Raw genomic sequence first — 19,017 nt, 5'->3', positions numbered from 1 at the left:
GGGTGGGGGGGTCATCAGCCTCGAATGCATGGAGGTCAGGTCCAGATGCTGCTCAAACAAAAGGGCTTCTCTGGGGGAACGGCAGGGGGAAGCGTGGCACTCGCCATTGTGTGTGTCGCTGCATTGCAGGGTGCTGCTGGGGAGCCTCATGCTAATGATGGCCATTCATTCTTGTAACGGATGAGTGGGCCCCAGCTTCTGTTTGCCTCCTTTTCACATACGCACGGCTCAGATTTTGTTCATGTGACCAAATATCTGCTGTGTTAACACACGATTCGCTCTGGAAACAACGAGGGATGGAAAAACGATGGCTTCCCAAGCTCATTGAGGAAGCTGGGCAAATATGTGTTTTTGCATAGTAATGATGTATAAAGACAGGTGCAGACTGTGTGTGTGTGTGTGTTTGTGTGTTTACATGGACTATGTGTGTGAGAGATCTATGTTTAATGCATGTGTTGGTGTATTCATCTCCACATATAACATATTTTACAGATACAGTAACAACCAGGCATCATTTGTCGCCATTAAAATGAATCACTACCACACACAGGCCAAAAGAACTACAGATCTTCCTGCTATAGTTTTATCGTCAGTGTGATTGGCAAGTGGGTGGGAGATGGTACTGGAGGCTGTGGTCTCTGATGTCATTTTTGTTATTGACAATCTCCTCCGTGCCCATTTCAAAGACATGTTATGGTACGTTATCCAGAAGAAACCGTTACAACAACTCAACCTCTGTTTCTGTTTTCTGCACCTGCAGTTTAGAACAAGCTGTACCCTGATCCTGGTCTTACATTAACTTAATCAGTCCTGGTGAGCAGCCACTGTGATCACGAATCTTAAGTGTAGCTCATAATAATGTTCTTGTTATTCAAACTACTTATTCATGTTACCTTGCCCATGCCCAAGCTCGTGTAAGACAACGGGCCTTTGATCTTGTGAATACTCCTCAATCATGATGTGAGGATTGTTGACAGGATCACCCCAGAGTCACCTGGGTCAATTAAAAGTGATCAGTCTCTGATTTATGAGGCGCTATCTTGTCCCACAACTGCAGAAAAGCTTCATGTAGTTCTCTCTGTGTGGCTCTTGGTGAGGACAGTCCTTGTATGTCCGGACCAGAGCGATCCTTCGTCCAACCTGGCCGCCCTGTTTACCACATGGAACAAAAAGAGAGCTTGGGGATTGTTGATGAAAGCAGGTGTGAATTCTCTTCCCTGTTTACAGATTGACGATTATATTTCAGACAGCTAGCTAGTGTGTCTATTTTTGTTGTTGTCAGTGGAGTGCAATGATGATAGTCTTGTTTTTGAGGTCAGGGAAATGAACTGCGCTAATTCACTGACTGAACAAAGGTTCTCTGTTATGATCATGAAGTCTTTTACAAGACTGATCTGTGTGTGAGTGTCTTGTGATGATTTGGACGTGGCTCTGCTGTGGCAGCCAGCTAGCATACATGCTGTAGTTCCCGAGTGTGTGTTAGCTGCGATGCCTCCAAGCAGTGAGTGTGATGATGCCAGATTAATCTAAAATCGGATATGCTTTAACTTTGTTCACTGAACTCTGTGTTCACGTGGCTGCTTGCGTTTCGATCATCTTTACTCCTGTGGATAAGCACACTCTTCTTATCCCAGGGCCGTATTTGATGTTTACTCCAAATAAAGCAAGTTTAGCTTTTGAATTACATACAAAATATTGCTCCATTAATTCAGTTAATCAATAACCTACCAAATCTCCTTCAGGGCTGCAGGTTTTTCATCATGTTGTGTGCAGTCAGTGAAGGTGATTTAATGTTTTGGCTAATTGTTTGAATGTTTAGTTGTCAGAATAGCTGAGTACTGCATTTGGCCATTTTTCAAACTGTAAATGACGAATGCTACATGAATGTTTGATCCAGCCCCCCCCACTATACCGCTGCCATTTTGTCAACGTAGCTAAAGGAAAGGACATTTTCTTATTTGCTTTCCTGCTCAGAGTTAGATGAGTGTGTTGCCATGACATATGAAGCTAGAAGCAGCAGGCTAGCCTCCCTTAGCATAAAGACTAGAAACAGAGGTCTACAATTTAAAACCACCAACACCTCTGAAGATCACTAATTAACACACTAGTTATGTCCTGTTTGTTTTTGGACATAGCCAGGCTAGTTGTTTTCTCCTGCTTTCAGTCTTTATGCGAAGATAGGCTGATCTGCTGGCTGTAGTTTCTGTTAGTGTACATACATAAGAGTGGTACTGATGTTGTCTAATTCTCTGTACAGACTGAGAAATCATCACATAATTATCCGGCTGTAATTTATACCGTTTGGATGTCAACGTGTTCGCTACACTCGTTTGACACTGGCAAGCTGCAAACTGAGGTTAGCTTTGTGCTAATCCAACAAAAGCATGTCCAGCCTGTTCCTTCAACTATTCCCCAGTAACAAATGTTATTCTTAGACTCACACAGCTATTGCTAAGCTAAGTAGCCTACCATCTGGTAACAAAGGCAATCAGTAAAGCTACAGTTTCAGTACATCACCATACAAAATACTGCATACCAAATTCTTGTTGATTCACTTCAGGACTCCAATACAGCTACTTTAAAAAAAAAAAAAAAAAAAAGTATTTATTTTTAACTTTTCATTGTGGTACAATAAGGGCATGTGGCTGAGATTGGACCATGTGAATCCAAACAGAGAGCTGCAGTCCTCTTCCCTCAGGGCAGCTCCTGGGTTTTGTGGTCAAGTTGCCTGGGCAGCAGTCCATGTTCATGCAGGTACGGGCCTGCGCTGCCAGGTACAAGCTTTCCTTTGGTCTTTCAGTGGGCTGTTAATCTCCCAAGGTCCTAATCAAGTCCAAGCTCTCGTCAAAACATAGTAAACAAATCCCACCTGCAACCAAATCTGCACAAGCTAATCCCAGACCAAGAACAGTGGTCATCAATTGTCATATTTACACTTTTATTATTTATATATTTGCTGTCTTATTTTTTACTAATTTCACTATATGATACTATATCTCCCTCCTATCTTCACGTGCATCCTGAATACTTACCCTCATTCTTGTCCTGCTGCCCTCTACATCCTTCCTCAACCCTGCATTCACCCCTGAAGAGGTTTTTCTCAGTCACGAGAGCTGCATGAAGCTAACTGTTTATCAGGAGGGACCATGTGTTAGGTAATGTCAAGAGTCTATATTTATGGCTAAGATAGCAAGAGAAGGAGCATTAAAGAAGAGAAAGACAGAGGAAAGAGAGAGAGTGAGAGAGAGAGAGGGAGGGAGGGAGGTAGTGGGCGGGAGCATGCGGGGGATGTGGGGCTGCAGCCATTGGCCTCAGACAGGAACTGTAGTGTGAATAGCTCACATTGGCTTAGCCTCTAAGCTGGGCTGGACCTCTAATTTGCTCTGCTTGTGGAGCTTTGAAGAAAAACAGCAGCTGCCTACTAGCTGCCTGCCTGAATGAGCTCGAAAGCTGTGAGGTAGCACTCACTCACAGACAACTGGGTGATCCATGGATGGTTTGGATGGAAGAGGGAGAGCAGAATTCAGCCTGCTTGGATTTATCTTCTTTTTGAATATTTCTGTGGAATAACGTGGGGAGAGGAAATCAGCAGCAGCGGCGGTGGTGGTGTAGAGGTAATTCTGTGACATTTGCTTCATCTCCTGGGAGTGATGCCCTGGCTTCCGGGATTAGATTGGGAGAGATGTGGGTGGGGAGAATAGTTGGATACACACAGAGGCAGAAATACAGAGGCAGGTGGATTTTTTTTTTTTTGAGAGAGAGTGACAGAGAGAGAGAGACTGTGGGAATCAGTGCCAATGCAGATCTGTTGTGTGATATTGATGAGCTGTGATGTGTTGTAGCGTGTGTCTGTGATGATGGCGGATGTGTGTGCACACACATATGCATGTTTGTCTGTCTGAGATGGTGTTTGGTTAGGGGCTGACTTTAAACACTAATCTGTTGACACACTCGCCTGCTGTTAGAGGACATTATTACCGTGTCTGCCATTGGCTCTTCTTCCCATCTTCCCTTCATTCTTACCTCTGTGAGTCACCCCTCCTCATGCACTAGCTCTCTCCTCTCAGCCTTACTCTTTAAAGCCAAAGCTCCTTCCCCTGTATTTCACCTGGCGTCCTCCACTAAACAGTGCTTTCTAGTAGGTAAAGAAAAACAAAACCCCTGCCACCCTTTGTGTAATTATTACAAGATTTCCAGTTAATGATGCTTCAGCTTGTATGTGCTTGCCCACTATTCATTTTCAGCCCCCCCCCATTCTTCCCCCCCCCCATATTGAAAGGGGAGAGGTGGGGAGGGAGCAGGGGGAACAGCAGGAGAATAGCGGCTGGGACTCAGCTGTGAGGAGTGTTGTGGCGCGAGCTGAAAGAATGGCCTGTTGTGTTGGGCTGCAGCAGTATTGTGTGTCTGGCCTCTCTCTCCCTCTGTGTCCTCTGTCCCTCTCCTCTTTAATGGGTAACTCCATCACCCCTTTATTCAAACAATCACAGCGAGGAACCTGCTCTACATTTATAAAAAACAAAAAAAAAAACACATAAAATAGGCTCTTTGATAAAGAAAGCTATCCTTTTTTTTTATAAATGCAGATTTTTTTATGCGAAAGCCAAAAACATACTTTTGCAGATACTTTATACTTTGAGAAATATAAGCATGATTTTGTATAAAACAAATTTTTATAGAGCTGAAACAATAAGTCAATTAATTGATTAGTTGATGGTAGTTAATGGTTTCAGTCATTTTCTCTTAAGCAAAAACACCAGCTCTTCAGATATGAACATTTGCAGCTTATTTTGCCAGAAACTGAATATTTGGGGTTCTGAACTGTTGGTCTGAACATGTTTGGACTCCACATTTTTACTATATTAAGATGGCAGAATTTTGCATTAAATCTGGATCTGTTTGATATAATAATAAATATATATATATCAGAGTACATTATACTATATGGTACCAAAAAGTGTTGATATACATAAATATATATTTTTACTGCAGATATACTTGTCAGAAAATCTTCTCGGAGCTTACTCCGTTTAATAGTGAGTCTTGACTGCTGTTTGAATGCGTGCATGGTTTTGCATGTATGTTACACTGTGGGAGGCAAGAGGAGGCACTGAAGCTTTTTGCTGAAGCTTCTCCAACCCCATCGTAGTTAATTGAACCTACAACAGCATGGCGTGCTCTCAGCAGCACCTCGGCCTCTGATAGGATCTGGAGTGGGACTGCTATTTGCTTAATCATTAATCTGAGGGCCTCCGTTACATTGATTCTCTCTCTGTTCCCCTTCATAAATCATTATAGGCCAGCAATCTCTTTAATGGGGGATGGAACATAGCCACGGCACTCAGCATATAATACTCACCTTGGTCTCCAGGTCAGATGATCAGGACTGAAGAAACTGGTCCAGTGCTTGTCAATCTCAGCAGTATTAGATTTCTAGCCATTCAAGCATGACAATGGAGTGACACATACTTTCATTAGAATAAGTTTAACCACTGTTCAGACCAAATACTTTGTCATATTCTGTATTAGTCTTATTAGCATCTCTAAAAAGATTGGCCTCACTGTCACCGTAATGGATGCAAGTGGTCGTCTACCCATAGTTTGTGGTTGAGACACTCCCATCATCTGACCAGTGTATTAAGGGACTACTTGTGTAGATGAGGCCTTAAAGTGCTGCCTCAATCAATGCTGCTCTGGTAATTGGCTTAGAGGCCCAAGAGAGTTCCCTGCTAACTCCCTGTGTGACTGTTTGCTTTCTCTGCCCCTCCTCTCCTCTGTCTGCTCTGAGATATGTACGTAATTTCTCCTCACGTCATCTCTCAGCCTCTGTTTTCATAACACACACTTCCCCATCAACACCGAGTGTGTGTTTATCCTGGAAACACGCCATAATTTATGCTGCTCCTATGGCTTTGAAAGTTGTGGAGGAGACGGTTGCAAGCATTAGTGGAAGATTTGTTTGTTGAGAATATAAAGTTTGATGCGATGTAATTATTACTTAATCAAACACAATTAGAGCATTGTTTAGAATTTATTTCTTTAAAAAAAACAGCAGTTTCCCTGCACAGTTTACAGCCCCACCATCAGGCTAATCTCTCTCTCAGGTCAGTTGGAAGTTGCTCGTTCTCGTGAGTTCTCCCCCCTGTCACGCTCACACTCATAACCAGCAGGGGTTAAAAACAGCAGATGTTAGGCTGAACTGGTGTGTATGTGTCCCTGTGTGTGTCTACGGGTGTGTGTATGTCTGTGTTAGACAATGAGTGGAAGCACCCCAGACCATCAACAGCAGGAAGCCGATTGAGGGTATCAAATGTCACCAGAGTGCTGTCAGCCCCACTGCCTATTGTGAATACGCAGGAGGATGTTTTTTCACCTGGATTTGCGTGCGTGTGCGTGCATGTGATTGTGGTTGTGGTGGTAGAAGTGTGTGCATATGTGGGATGGATTTTTTTTTTCTTTTTTTCAGATGCAAAAAATTTTGCATGTTTTTACAGTCATTATTAGGGACATGCTCATAAGCAGTTTGTGTCTCTGATGGTGAAGATCTGAACAGTCAAACAGAGCAGGAGCTCATGTGGGTGTGGAGGGGAAGGAGTTCAGGTTATCTTGGCCCCAGGTAGTGAACCAAACTTAGCCAGAGTTCAGAGCAGGGCATCAAGAGAGAGGCTGCAGAGTGTAGACTTAGATATCACCCTTAGCCTGACATCTTGCACTCACATGTCTGTCTGTTCATTTACATAATGCAAAACAGCAATATAAAATGTGAAAAAAAGACAAGGAAAGAATCATACAGTAACAACAGTTGTGCACGTAAAGCTAAAAAAAGAAAAAGCCAAGAGGTTTATTGCATGGCTCCCCTGAAAGAGAAAACATGCACTTCAAACAATACTTCATTTTTCACTTGGCAGCTTTTGCGCAACCTGAGCTGTTAGAACAATTTTAAACAATAGGAACATCTTTTCATTTTTGACTTTTCAAGCGTGCTCCATATTGCACACAATAGCAATCCAGTGCTATAAAGGGACTACGTTGTGTGTCAGGTGTCAGGTGTAACAATAGTATGAAACACAGCCTGCAGATATCCGGTGTCTGATTCAGGGTTCATTTTCAGGCTGGGTTTTAATGATAGAAATAAAATTCAGGTTACGATTAATGTTTGTCTGGGGAGATTAAGTAAATATAGGAGGAGTGTCCTGTTGCCACTTCACCAGCAAAGTAGGTGCTCAAAGGCCCAAAGGTGCAAAAGCACCTTGCCACAGAGATGAAGTAAATAAACTATAGAGACTCTGTTTACATGTGATTTTTTTCAGCTGATAATCAATAACAGTTATGTTAGAAATATAAAATCTAAGAGAATTGACAACCATGCTACTGGCCCTGGACACCAAATAGTGGTGTGAACTGAACGCAGACACACACACACACTGACTATGCTAACATGTTGTTTAGCAGGATTAATGTTTACCATATTCACCCTCTAGGTTTAGAGTGTTAGCATGCTAACGTTTCCTTATTGGCACTAAACACAAAGTGCAGCTGAGGCTGATGGGAATGTCATTAGATTTGAAGCTATTTGGTCATAAACCAAAGTATTGGAAAATTTCAAATTTTTTAAATTTTACTTCTAACTCAGGGTGGTGCTTCAGGAAAAGTCAGAGGATCAACGAAGTTCTAGAGTGTCTGTACTCAAATTTTATGGCAATCCATCCAGTAGTTATTGAACTATTTCTTTCAAAACCACAAATGTCAACCACATTGTGAAGCTTGAACACCAGAGGAAAAGTCAAAGTTATCTGCAAAGTTATTACCATACATTGTCTGAGAAGCATGAATGACTCTAGTGGAAGACCAACCAGCCAGCGTTGTCAGCCACAGCACTAGCATGGTTAAAACAACAATGTAAGGCTTATGAAATAAGATCCTTTAGCCTTCTGCTCATGCACAGTACATCGTGTTACATGTGGATCTCACTGGCAGGCATAGGCCACTTTTAGACAATGCAAACATTTACTCGGCTACACGAATGAAATATTTAGTCAGCCTCCACAAATAACAGCTTCCCTCTCAGTATGGACTCCCACAGCTTGCATCAGCCCACCAGAAATGGCTGCACTGCAGCTTCATTTCATGTAGAAATTAGATTTTTTCTTTTTACAGTGTACAGAAAAAGACAATATTTGGCATTTTCAGCCAAGTAAAACCCTATTTTCCTTGACCTTTGTGCCCATACTCATTTCAATGAGTCTATGTTAGCTCAGTATTTGTGAGCATAAAATGGCAAATGATATGGAGCTATATATAAATGTGAGTTTTTGGCTAAAACAGTGAAACTTGAGCCTTGTGCATTGTAAAAGATTCAGTAGCCAGATGGCCTTGGAATCTGCTTTTCTCTGAAGCTAGATAAAATGGCGTCTAAATGTTGTGCCACTAGTATGCTAGCTTATTCACACTGTGAAGCAGCATAAGCCTTCAAAAATGTTTGGAAAGTGCAAAAACTTCTAGTTTCTGTTCAGTTTTAATGAGATGAAGGAACTTGGAGATGATTTATATTCACTGTGCATGTTTTTTTTATTCAATTGGCAGTGATTTCACAGGAAAATTGTAACAAAACAGTTTCTACAAATCAGTCTAGTCATTATCTCTGTGTTTTCACTTTACTGTGCGCACATTGTTGCCATCATGTAGTTGAAAGAAGTAAGCCAGTAGTAGTTGTTGCTCAGAGATAAAGGCCATGTAAGACTTATCGGTGTGTTTTGCCGCTTTCTGTGGCACAGAAAGATGATGCTGCTACATTGCACTTCAAGTGTGTCCTTTCCTGTGATGTTAATCTTCCTCTAAACCCTTTGGTATTCTCCACGACAGAGCCTCACCATGACAGAGCTGAAAATGATAACTCCTTCCAAATTGCAGATTGCAGATTACCAGTTCATATGAAGATTACCATCATGATTCACATTCACAGAGAACCTACTGTAAAGTGATAACAAACTCCTAGGTCTGTAATTAACGACTTAGGACAGCTCGGATGCTCCTGCGGTTTATGATGCGTGTTCAGTAGCAGTGAGTGAGTGGCCCAGTATTAGGAGAGGGGATATGGGTCATAGCATGCACTCAAACAGGCCACTTCAGGGACACATGTCCCTTGCTCCGGAGCTTTTTATGAACTGCCAGTGAGGACAGAAACTGGCTTCCACAACCTGCTATTTATAGTCCACACACTATATATGTGTTTACACTCCCCTTCTCTGCTCTATCTATCTCTCTCTGATTGTCTGAGTCTGTGAATGTGTCAGTATGGACGCTCACACCAGCAACCGTGTGTGTTTACTGTAAATTTCATGCCATAAACCGACTGTAGCTAAATCTCGAGCAGACCACAGTGGGGTGAACACAGACACTACTCCGAGGTTTGGCTCGTGATATACTTGCCATGCTTCACAAAAGCAGGGTTATTGCATTTGCACATATGTTAAAATGTTGCAACTAATAATTTTTTTTATTATCAATTAATCTCTGGATTATTTCTTTGATTCATCTTTTCATTCTTTATTCAATAGAGTATCAGAAATAGTGAAAATGCCCGTTGCAATCTACTAGAACCGAAGTTAATGTTTTCAAATAGCTTGTTTTGATTGGCCAACAGTCTGAAACCAAAAGATATTCAGTTATATATTATATATAAAACAGATCAGAGCTGCAGCGCTGGGTCATTTCATCAATTAGCTAATCAATAGAAAATTAATCTGCAACTACTTTGATAACTAATTAATCATCTAAGTCAATTTCCAAGCAAAAATGTCACTTGCTTCTCAAATGTGAGAATTTGCTGCAATTTTTTTTGTCATATCATTTTAAATTAAACATCTTTTATATGTTTTATTGACTAAACAGTTATGTGATTAATTGAAAAACAATATCAATAGATGAATTGTCAATGAAAATAAGGTTTAGCTGCAGCCCTAAAATAGATTTTAAAAAAATGACAATCATCCAGTGAATATTCAGTGTTTTTGCTTGTTAAAATGAATCAATTACCTAAACTGTTGTCAATTAATTTTCTCTACAAATCAGTTAATTGACTATTTGTTTCAGCTATGTTATGTTCTGCTTTGTACAGGCAGAGGTTTGTATGGTTCAGCAGTACAGTGACAGACATAGAGACAATGTTGATGATGTGATAGAGGCGAGGACAGGCTTGCCCAGACTCCTTTATCCTTTTAGCAGTGCTAAGATCAATACCTCTCTCACATAGACACACACGCATGCATGCATGCACACATCCAGCTTCATCCTTGTGAGAAAGAGAGCAAGATCCTACTCACTCAATAACATGATGCCTAGACAAGATGAAAGTGGAGATCTGAGGAGAACCAGCACAGAGTGTGTGTGTGTGTGTGTGTGTGTGTGTGTGTGTGTGTGTGGGTGTGTTTGTATTTGGCTTCTCTGGTGGTGTGATGGTTGTTTGTCAGATGGCAAGAGGTGAGAATGAGGGAGAAAGTGCGAGCTGTTTGTTGTGCCAGGGATTTCACGTGCCCATTAGGTGATTGTTTTTCCTGTTGTGTGTGTCATGTGTTTGTACCGCCCTCATCCTCTTTCACTCTCTCCATCTTTCTCCTCTGTGTTGTTTTCCACCATTTGGCAGATGCCCCCTGTCACTCCCAACAGCCCTGTACATCCTCCCCTCTTCTCCCTCCCTCCCCCTCTCCTGGAGCTGCTGAATGACGTTGTTGCAAAGAGAGTGAATGATAATGACACAAGTTGTGTGTTTGGTTTGTAAACTCCCCAAAATAGAATGGGAAACATCCGTGTTGTGGTGGACACCTCACCACGCTTCATGGCTACTGCTGTGTCCGCCCACTTTAACCTATCAATATTTTCAAAAGCATGAAGACAGAAATGGAGAGATTGCCCTTCCTTGTAGTGTGAAATGAAGATGAAAGCAGAGGAGGTATAGGCCTAATGGTGAGAAACAGAGCGTGCACAGCAGGAAAAAAGGAGATACATAAAACATCAAGAACGTTGGTGGGAGGGACACAAGCTGCTTATAAACTGGGTGTACAGTAAGAATAACATTTATTCATTGCACAATAAAAGGTAAAGGGCAACAAAGGGGAGCTGTGGGCATAAAGCTGTAATCTTTTTCTTTCCTTTTGAAAGCCATATTATGGATGCGTTCCAGCTGACTGACTAGCAACATTGCACTCAACAACCTAATGCAACCAGAGAGATTAAAGGGATATTTGAAATATAGCAAAATCTCTGACGGTAGAGAAATATGTACTGTGTCATGGTATATGACGGCATATTGCCAGACCCTATAGTACTCTACTATGAAAGTCAAGCTGCATAAACGTTTGACAACATACCACTTTGTTTTGAAGAGATAAATTGAATCAGATTGTAATGTAGTTACACAAAGGAGGGTATTTTTGAAAAGATGACGTGCGCTACTAGCAAGTCCAACACTAATACAGATTTGCATCACATGACTCTTAATCTATCTGTAGATTCATCTGCAGTTTATTTTGTGCAAAAATCTTCCACACTTTTTGATATTTTTTTTAGCCATGCTAGCAGCGTGGCTCTAGGGATGGCAGTGTCCTTCTGTCAGTCAGTCGCTCCACCACTTTGATCCGGACTGAAATCTCAACATCTACTAGATGGACTGACATGAAAGATTCAGACACTCAGCCCCCTCAGGATGAATTTCAATAGCTTTGCTGATTCTTTTTACTTTTACTTTTCATATACCACCACTTCCAGGTCAGCATTAACTTTTTTAAATGTCATTCCTGTCAGCCTCAGGTGTGTTGAATGTGTGCCCCTAATTAGCAAATGATGGGCTAAGATGTTGAACATGGTAATACACCTGCTGCTACACCAGCATGGTAGCATTGTCATTGTGAGCATGTTAGCATGGTGACATTAGCATTTAGTTCAAAGCATTTCTGTGTCTGCCTCCTGGAGCTGGGCCATAGACTCAGCCTCATTAAAGTTTGTGAAGAGGGTCTTGGTCTGTGTGTTATCCTCTCAGTTGGAATACAGCTGATGAATTTCCTGTTTCGTTTTGTGTAGAAAAGAGCAAGCTGTCATCATCATTCATCTCTGTACATTTCTGTTTCAACACTCGTGCTGTAGCTCTTTGTTTATATTGTTCATTATTGTTTAAACTGGTACTGAAAAGATCAGTCAATTAATTGAATACTTGAGCTTACCTTTCTCTTGACATCAACACATTTGTAGTACTGTCATTTACCCTCCGTTGTCAATATTGACAATTCTTATGCCCCCAGAAATAAGTTTAATGTATAATTATATCATCATAAATAAATACAACAGACAGAATCTCCTGACTGTGTAGTGGTATAATTAGATGTGAAACAGAGATCTTTCAAGATGTTAGTCGGACTTTTTGGGAAATACATTTATACAGCTATCATGTCTTGTTTGCTCAATCTGTACAAAACCAGAGGTGTGAAAATGGCAACTTGTGGTTTTACAGGGAGTTACTGTGTATGCAGGTGACGACATGACTCCTGGAAGTCACTGTTATGTTGTCGTTTTTCCATTAAACAAATAAGATAGCCTATAACATGTTAGTTAGTGAGCTTTAGAGGTGCTTGTGGGCAGACTTTGTTACCCTCCAACAGAGCCAAGCTGGCTGTTTCACCCTGTTTCTAGCCATTATGCTAAGCTAAGATAACCGTCTAGTGGAAAGACTTGGGTGTGGTATCCATCTTCTCTTGGCAAGAAAGCGAATCAGAGTATTTCCCAAAATGTTTAACTATTCACTTAACTGTAAGAGACCCTCAAAGTGTGTTTGGTGGCCAATCAGTTTTCAGCACTGTAATGGAATAGTCGATCCTAGGCAAAAGCAATACAATCCCAATTAGTATTACTATAAATAAATAACATGACTGATGAACAGAGAAGTAAAACATCTGTGAGACTGTAAAACGCCTTTCTTCTGCTTTTACCAAATGTATTACTAGTGTTATTTGGCAGATTTAAGACAAATGCTCCAACCAGCTGTGAACACACTCTCAGCTGTGAGTCCGTGTTTGAGTTACTGAGGACGGAGCTCCTGTGTAGATTTCAGCTTCCACTGTTAGATGTGAAGCCTCTCTATCTGTACCAAGCTGTCATGAAAACAGCGTGAGCCCATCACCGTTATATAATACTACAGGTTTGTTCTGTCCCACCTCTCTGTCTATTACTCGTTGTGTTGTTTATGAACAGCACACGCTACAAAAACCTGTGTTTTCTGTCGGTCTGAACTTACAGAAAACATACAGAAAACATTGAGATTCAATATATTAAATAATCACTTAAAAAAATAATTGAAGTCCTGAGCCATTATCAGGACAAATGATTAGCCTTGGAAAGTGTGCAGCATTTGTACTACAGTATGGGAACACTTAGGCCAACGTTAGTGCTGTATTAAGATGCCATCAGTAAAACCACTGACAGATTTGTCTCTTTTATTGAATAATCATACCCACTGACACTATTAAACTTGAAATGCAGTGTGCAAAAGTGACTCTTCTGGATTATATTTGATGCCTGTGGATGCAGGCACCCGGCCTGTCATATTTGATTCTCTGAAAGCAAAACAGAAGTAGACAGAAGAACACAGACATCTTTATTTCACCACATTGCAAAGAAATATCACATTTTTCTACTAATGCTCAGTCAGTCAAAAGCCCTTTTAATTGTGATTATTATAATTATTTGGAGAAATGTAAGATATTGGCTTTATAAAGTTTTTAATGTTTTCTCCTGCCACAGAACAAAAAATACAGAGTGGACACCAGTAATGTTTAGTTTTCTAGCAGTTACAGTGATATTATTTTTAAGTGGTTTGTGTTGTTGTACTGAACTGCATTTTATTTTGTAGGTGTTACTGTCATCATGCCCACCCTCTGTACCTAGCTTTCATGAAAGCTCCATACTGGTTTTCATAGCAGTACAACAAAGTTGGGAGGAAAGATGAACACTCATGTATGCCCTCTGGAGAACAAAGATTGCTCTCTGCTGGGTTTGGTGGTATTTTAAAACTCAAGATGTTTCCAAATGTGCTTGTGTTACATTTTTCCATTCATGCATACACAGGCTGGTTTCTCACAGTGAAAGAAAGAGCCCATTGATGACTGCCAGTGGAAGTTAGTTCATCAGAGCCGTGGTCAGGGCAGAGTTATGGCCCAGTCATTGTTTCTCTGGACAGAGAAGATAGACACTAACCAGAGGGGTAGTAAGGAGACAGGCCTGACCTCACTGTTACTGCTTTACACTGAGAGGATTCAGGCTCTCTCTCTCTCTGCTCTGAATGGGAGTGTTTAGTGTGTTTAGTATGTGTTTGATGTCTCCAAGAAGACATCATTGTTCGTTGTTCTTTGGCAACAGTACTTCTTCATCAAATGGATTTGTGCTGGAGAATAAAACATTTTATCATGATATGTACTGTATGTTTATCATCTCACTTATAGAGGATTTTCTGTAGAATAGGGGCGATATGGCCAAATATAAATTTGTCTACTGTCAGAGATTTGCTGCATCTACTGCTATGCTGTAGCTGCTCCTTAAATATCTCTGGGTGTCACTGGGGCCACTGTTGCAATCAATAGGGAAGTCTGCTTCAAAGCAAAACTGGATTTTTAGGATTCCTAATAACAATTATTTTGATTATCAATTTTATCTGCCAATTGTCATTTTGTTGATTTACTGAGAGCATTGTGAGGAATTCACACACACACACACACACACACACACACACACACACACACACACACACACACACATATATATATATATATATATGTTTGTGTGTGTGTGTGTATATGTATATATGTATATATGTGTGTGATTGTTATGTCAATTTGTATTTCAGATTATAGAGTTGGAGCCACAGCTGCTGTTGTCTTTGTGATTTTGAAGTAAGGGCAAACATTACTTGTTGTTCATTCTGTTTGTTTGTGTATAAAACACCACTTTTACTGGAATCCATCGCTGTGACATCATTAAAATGTCACAATATGGTGAGAGCCAATTGATTGCTCCCATGCAACAAGAGTGATGTCCTCCTGCATTGAAAATAGAGAAGTAAAGTACAAACAGAACACAAAGTTACATAACCCAGAAGCTCAGATTGTCAAATAAAAAAAAAAAATTCAGTGCCACTCATGAGGGTTAAAAATGTTTATAGAAATGGTTGTTTTATATTAAACATGTGATGATGACATAACTGAAGCTGAATAATGCAGTGTTCAGTCTTGAATACTCTGTAATATAGGAACACTAGAATTACTCATCCTACCACAGGCCTTCACTGTGGGGAATAGCCGGGAATAACAGCTCCATTCCCTGCTCAGCAGCCAGCATCATTAGAGCACGGTGAGCCTCAGAAACATCTCCCACCCTGGGACCACCCAGTCCTATGACTCAAACTCCCAGACAACTTCTCTTTCATCTCATCTCAGTCCACTGAGGTGAATACAAAGCAGCACTTTGCTTCTGTATCGCTGCTGTAAACGGTCAGTTAGATGATTTATAATGTGGTTTTTTTTTTGCTTCATGTGAGGGGCTTATTTTGTTGCTCACAGGCTGAGCACTATGTCTTGTCAACTAAATCGCCTCCTCCTTATCAATTTATCTTGTGTATCATTTTCTAAATGGCAGGAAGAGAAGCGATAAAGAGGATAAGCGTTGCCTTTGCAGTGTGGTGAAGGTGTAGGATTGAGCAGTGCACAGTAAAGGCTTACTTATTATCAGGTGTTTGTGGGCTGGATCTACCCTGAGGGATGGAGTGAGCACTTGCATATTGGAGAGAAGCAGGTAAACACTTGAACAAAACAGAATCTTGTGTCAAAACTGATTTTTCTCACCTGTCAAGAATAGAGCACAGTGATGCTATTAAATTGTTTGAAGAACATTAAAGTGTCATTTCTGCATTTATCTTTTTTTTTTTACCAGTTATTAGCCATGCTCAATGGATGGCAATGTCTGTCTGTCTTTTGGTCGGTCCACCTCTTTGGTTCAGGCTGAAATATCTCAACAATTACGGAATCGGTTGAGATGTAATTTTGTACAAACCTTTGTCGTGCCTAGAGGATGGATTGGAATGATTTTAACTTCCCTGACTGCTGCTCATGTACTACCATGAGGTTGACATTTGTGATTTTGAGTTAAATATCTTGGCAACTATTGGATGGAGTGCCAAGAAATTGGGTTCAGACATTCATTTCCCCCTCCGGATGACCAGTAATAACATTATCTGACTGTCTCTCCTGGAAGGCGTTCATAGCAGAGGCCTTCATGGGTCCACAGAGTCCAAATACTACTGTCTAATCAGGTCAGGTAGGGTCTCATTTTACTGCTGGGCCGCTCAGGCCTGTGTGTCCATATGTACAATAACCAAATAAATTCAAATTCATCTGAGTGTATGGAGTATCAGTTCTGATCGCTGGTATGTCACAATCACCAGTGTGCTTTGAGGTAAGAGGGAGAATAAGAATCACCAGAGCTTTGTTCTGACAAGAAAACTGGACCTGAGCTTATTTTAGGAAAATCAGAAGCCCAAGAGGTTTATGCTACTAAATGATTGTTTTTGGGGAAATTGACTCACATTTGTTAAACGGGTTAGAATATTGTCTTTTGTCTGTTGCCCAGTCAGCTACAGGATGTTTTATTGTTGGTGCAGTAGGTGGAAGTAGGATTTTCAAGTGTTTGTATATATGTGTCTTTGATTTTAGTTTCTATAACTTTACATTCATTCTCACGACATAATGCTCTTTTTCCACCGTGGCTTGTTGTTCATTGATAGTGCATCATGCTTCTGCTGGTGATGGTGTTCTCTCCCTGTTGAAGTCTGTTCAGGTCGACTGCATTTTGGATCAGGTCTAATTGCCCCTGTGTTTATTTTGGTCCGGTCTGGCTGTGCTCAGGTCTCCGTCGGATCGGGTCTTTCTGTTTTTTGAAAACTAATTTATGTACAGTACATCGAGTTTGGGTTGGTTTTCCACAGGTCCATTTCAGATTTTGGACTCATGAAGACCTCTAATTCATAGTGCACATGTCAGATTATTGGTTTCGGAAAGTTACAGAAATGGTTGGGCGCAGAACCCCCTCCCCAATCTGATGTCAGAAAGATGTGGGGGAGGAGGTTTCTGATGCTATTCCAGTGTTTATCATCGCTGAGGCCCAGTACACCATTTTGTGTGGCATTTAATGGTGTGTAACCTGTGTTATGGTGCAGGTCTACCTCACTTAAGAGGGGTGTGAGAATACATTCATATGCATGTGTGTGTATATATGCATGTAAGCACTCTTGTCCTGATCACAGATGGGTTACAACTTCCGTCAACCATCTGGCCTGTCATCTCATCTCATCTCCTCTTTGTAAAGACAGAGACACAATAGCTCCTGTCTCCATTGTCTGGTGTCAGCTTCCTCTTACAAAGTGCTCTCACTACAAAGTAAAACACTGCAGACCACTAATCATTAACTCCAAAGAGGGATCAGGCCCAGGGCAGTTAGCCCAGTGAGGAAAATGTTGATGATGGTTTACCTTTTAAAGAGAATTTGAAACCAAAAAGTTGATTCAGACTCTGGTCAAACTTCTAATGTGCGATTGTTGTAGAATTATTTCAAATGTACTGAGTTTCACTGTCACATGTCTTCTCTGGTTTCACAACATGAAGGAGTCGATCCTGGTTTCTATTGCCTCAGACTGAAAAGCTTTTATTATACTATAGTTAAACCTAATGACACTTAAGAATGCAGTAAGTGTAGCTGTAGAGCATTGAAGTCGTAACAGGAACAATGCAGCTTTAATACCAGCTTAAGTAATATGACTATAATAGTATTATGTCAATGCAATTCCAGACTCACCATGAAGAAGTGGATGGATTGATAACATTATCAGGACTTGTGTATTGCTAAAGGTGACCTTTATTTTATCTTCTGACTCAGCAGGCAGCAGTTTCCCATGAGGCAGAGAGATAGCTCAAGATGTGAGCCTCCATTTAATTTCCTGACATGATATTCGCAGCCACTCACCAGTCACTGTACTTCCAATCACCGCTCTGAATTACAATTGCACCCTCTCGATTTCAGAACTCTCTCATTTCCTGCCGTTGAAACCCTTCCCTCTGACCGCTCATCATCTCTAAAAGCTGAATGAATGTTGCGATGTTGAATGCATTTTAACGCTAATGACAGGCTTTCAGTGTGGCAGTTATGAGAGGAGAATATTGAATGTGTTGTCGCTCCAGGAGGAAAAACCTGATTCCACCTTCAGTCAACTGTAAGCGCATGGCTTGAATTTTAACTGGTTATCAGCAGCCACCTAAACTTTATTTGTTTGTTTGTTTTTTCTTGTCCTTAGGTACAACCCGCGCCCCTCGAGACGGTGAGGTCCCAGGGGTGGATTACAACTTCCTATCTGTGGAGGACTTCCTAGAACTTGAGGAGAGCGGCACACTACTGGAAATAGGGACGTATGAAGGTGAGGATGGCGAAGATTCTGATCGTAACTGACACTCCATGTGAGTCATGATAGCGCAGGTGTCCCGATTCACCACAGATACAAGAAGCGTAGCAGCAATCAACATTTATTTTTTCCTACATGCAGGCAGGCTGTAAGAGTGTGCACTCGGTTGATTCCGATTAGACTGTGCATGATGGGGGGAGATGCATCCAGGAGACAGCGGGTCACTCCACATCTGCCCCTCTCACTCTGATGAGGACAGTGTTGTGCAGCTCAAACTGACACAAACCTGTGTGTAAACATGTGTGCATATGTGTGGGCTAGTGTGTGTTCATGCATTGTGTTTTTTTTTGCGAGCATGTACCTTATTCAGGGATAAGTCTTATTTATGCGTGTGTGTGTGTGTGTGTGTGTGTGTGTGTGTGTGTGTGTGTGTGTGTGTGTGTGTGTGTGTGTGATTGTGTGCATGGGGCTGGTACAGAATGTTGCGACATTAATCTGCTTGGCACTGGTTCTGCCTTGTGTTGGCACAGTTC

The 19,017-nt window shown here is 41.2% G+C and overlaps 1 protein-coding gene across 11 annotated transcripts in view; it reads left to right on the top strand.

Moving 5' to 3' along the window:
• LOC111667150 (membrane-associated guanylate kinase, WW and PDZ domain-containing protein 1-like) overlaps positions 1 to 19,017 on the top strand; it is a 103,158-nt gene that overhangs the window by 37,381 nt on the left and 46,760 nt on the right. For 10 of the 11 annotated variants that reach the window (XM_087178376.1, XM_023422748.2, XM_023422749.2 and 7 more), the window contains exon 3: positions 18,380 to 18,499. In XM_087178376.1, the coding sequence (XP_087034502.1) occupies positions 18,380 to 18,499 (120 nt within the window). Of the gene's footprint in view, positions 1 to 3,374; positions 3,615 to 18,379; positions 18,500 to 19,017 lie in introns of those variants that run through there. The other variant, XM_087178377.1, reaches the window with a different exon arrangement.

The sequence above is a fragment of the Seriola lalandi genome, unplaced genomic scaffold, assembly GCF_002814215.2.
Source record: "Seriola lalandi dorsalis isolate HSWRI2012SDOR001 ecotype SW California unplaced genomic scaffold, Sedor1 jcf7180002054685, whole genome shotgun sequence".
In the NCBI taxonomy this organism is placed as follows: Eukaryota; Metazoa; Chordata; class Actinopteri; order Carangiformes; family Carangidae; genus Seriola; species Seriola lalandi.
Note: the sequence above shows the minus strand (reverse complement) of the source record. Positions and strands in the feature narration are given on the sequence as shown.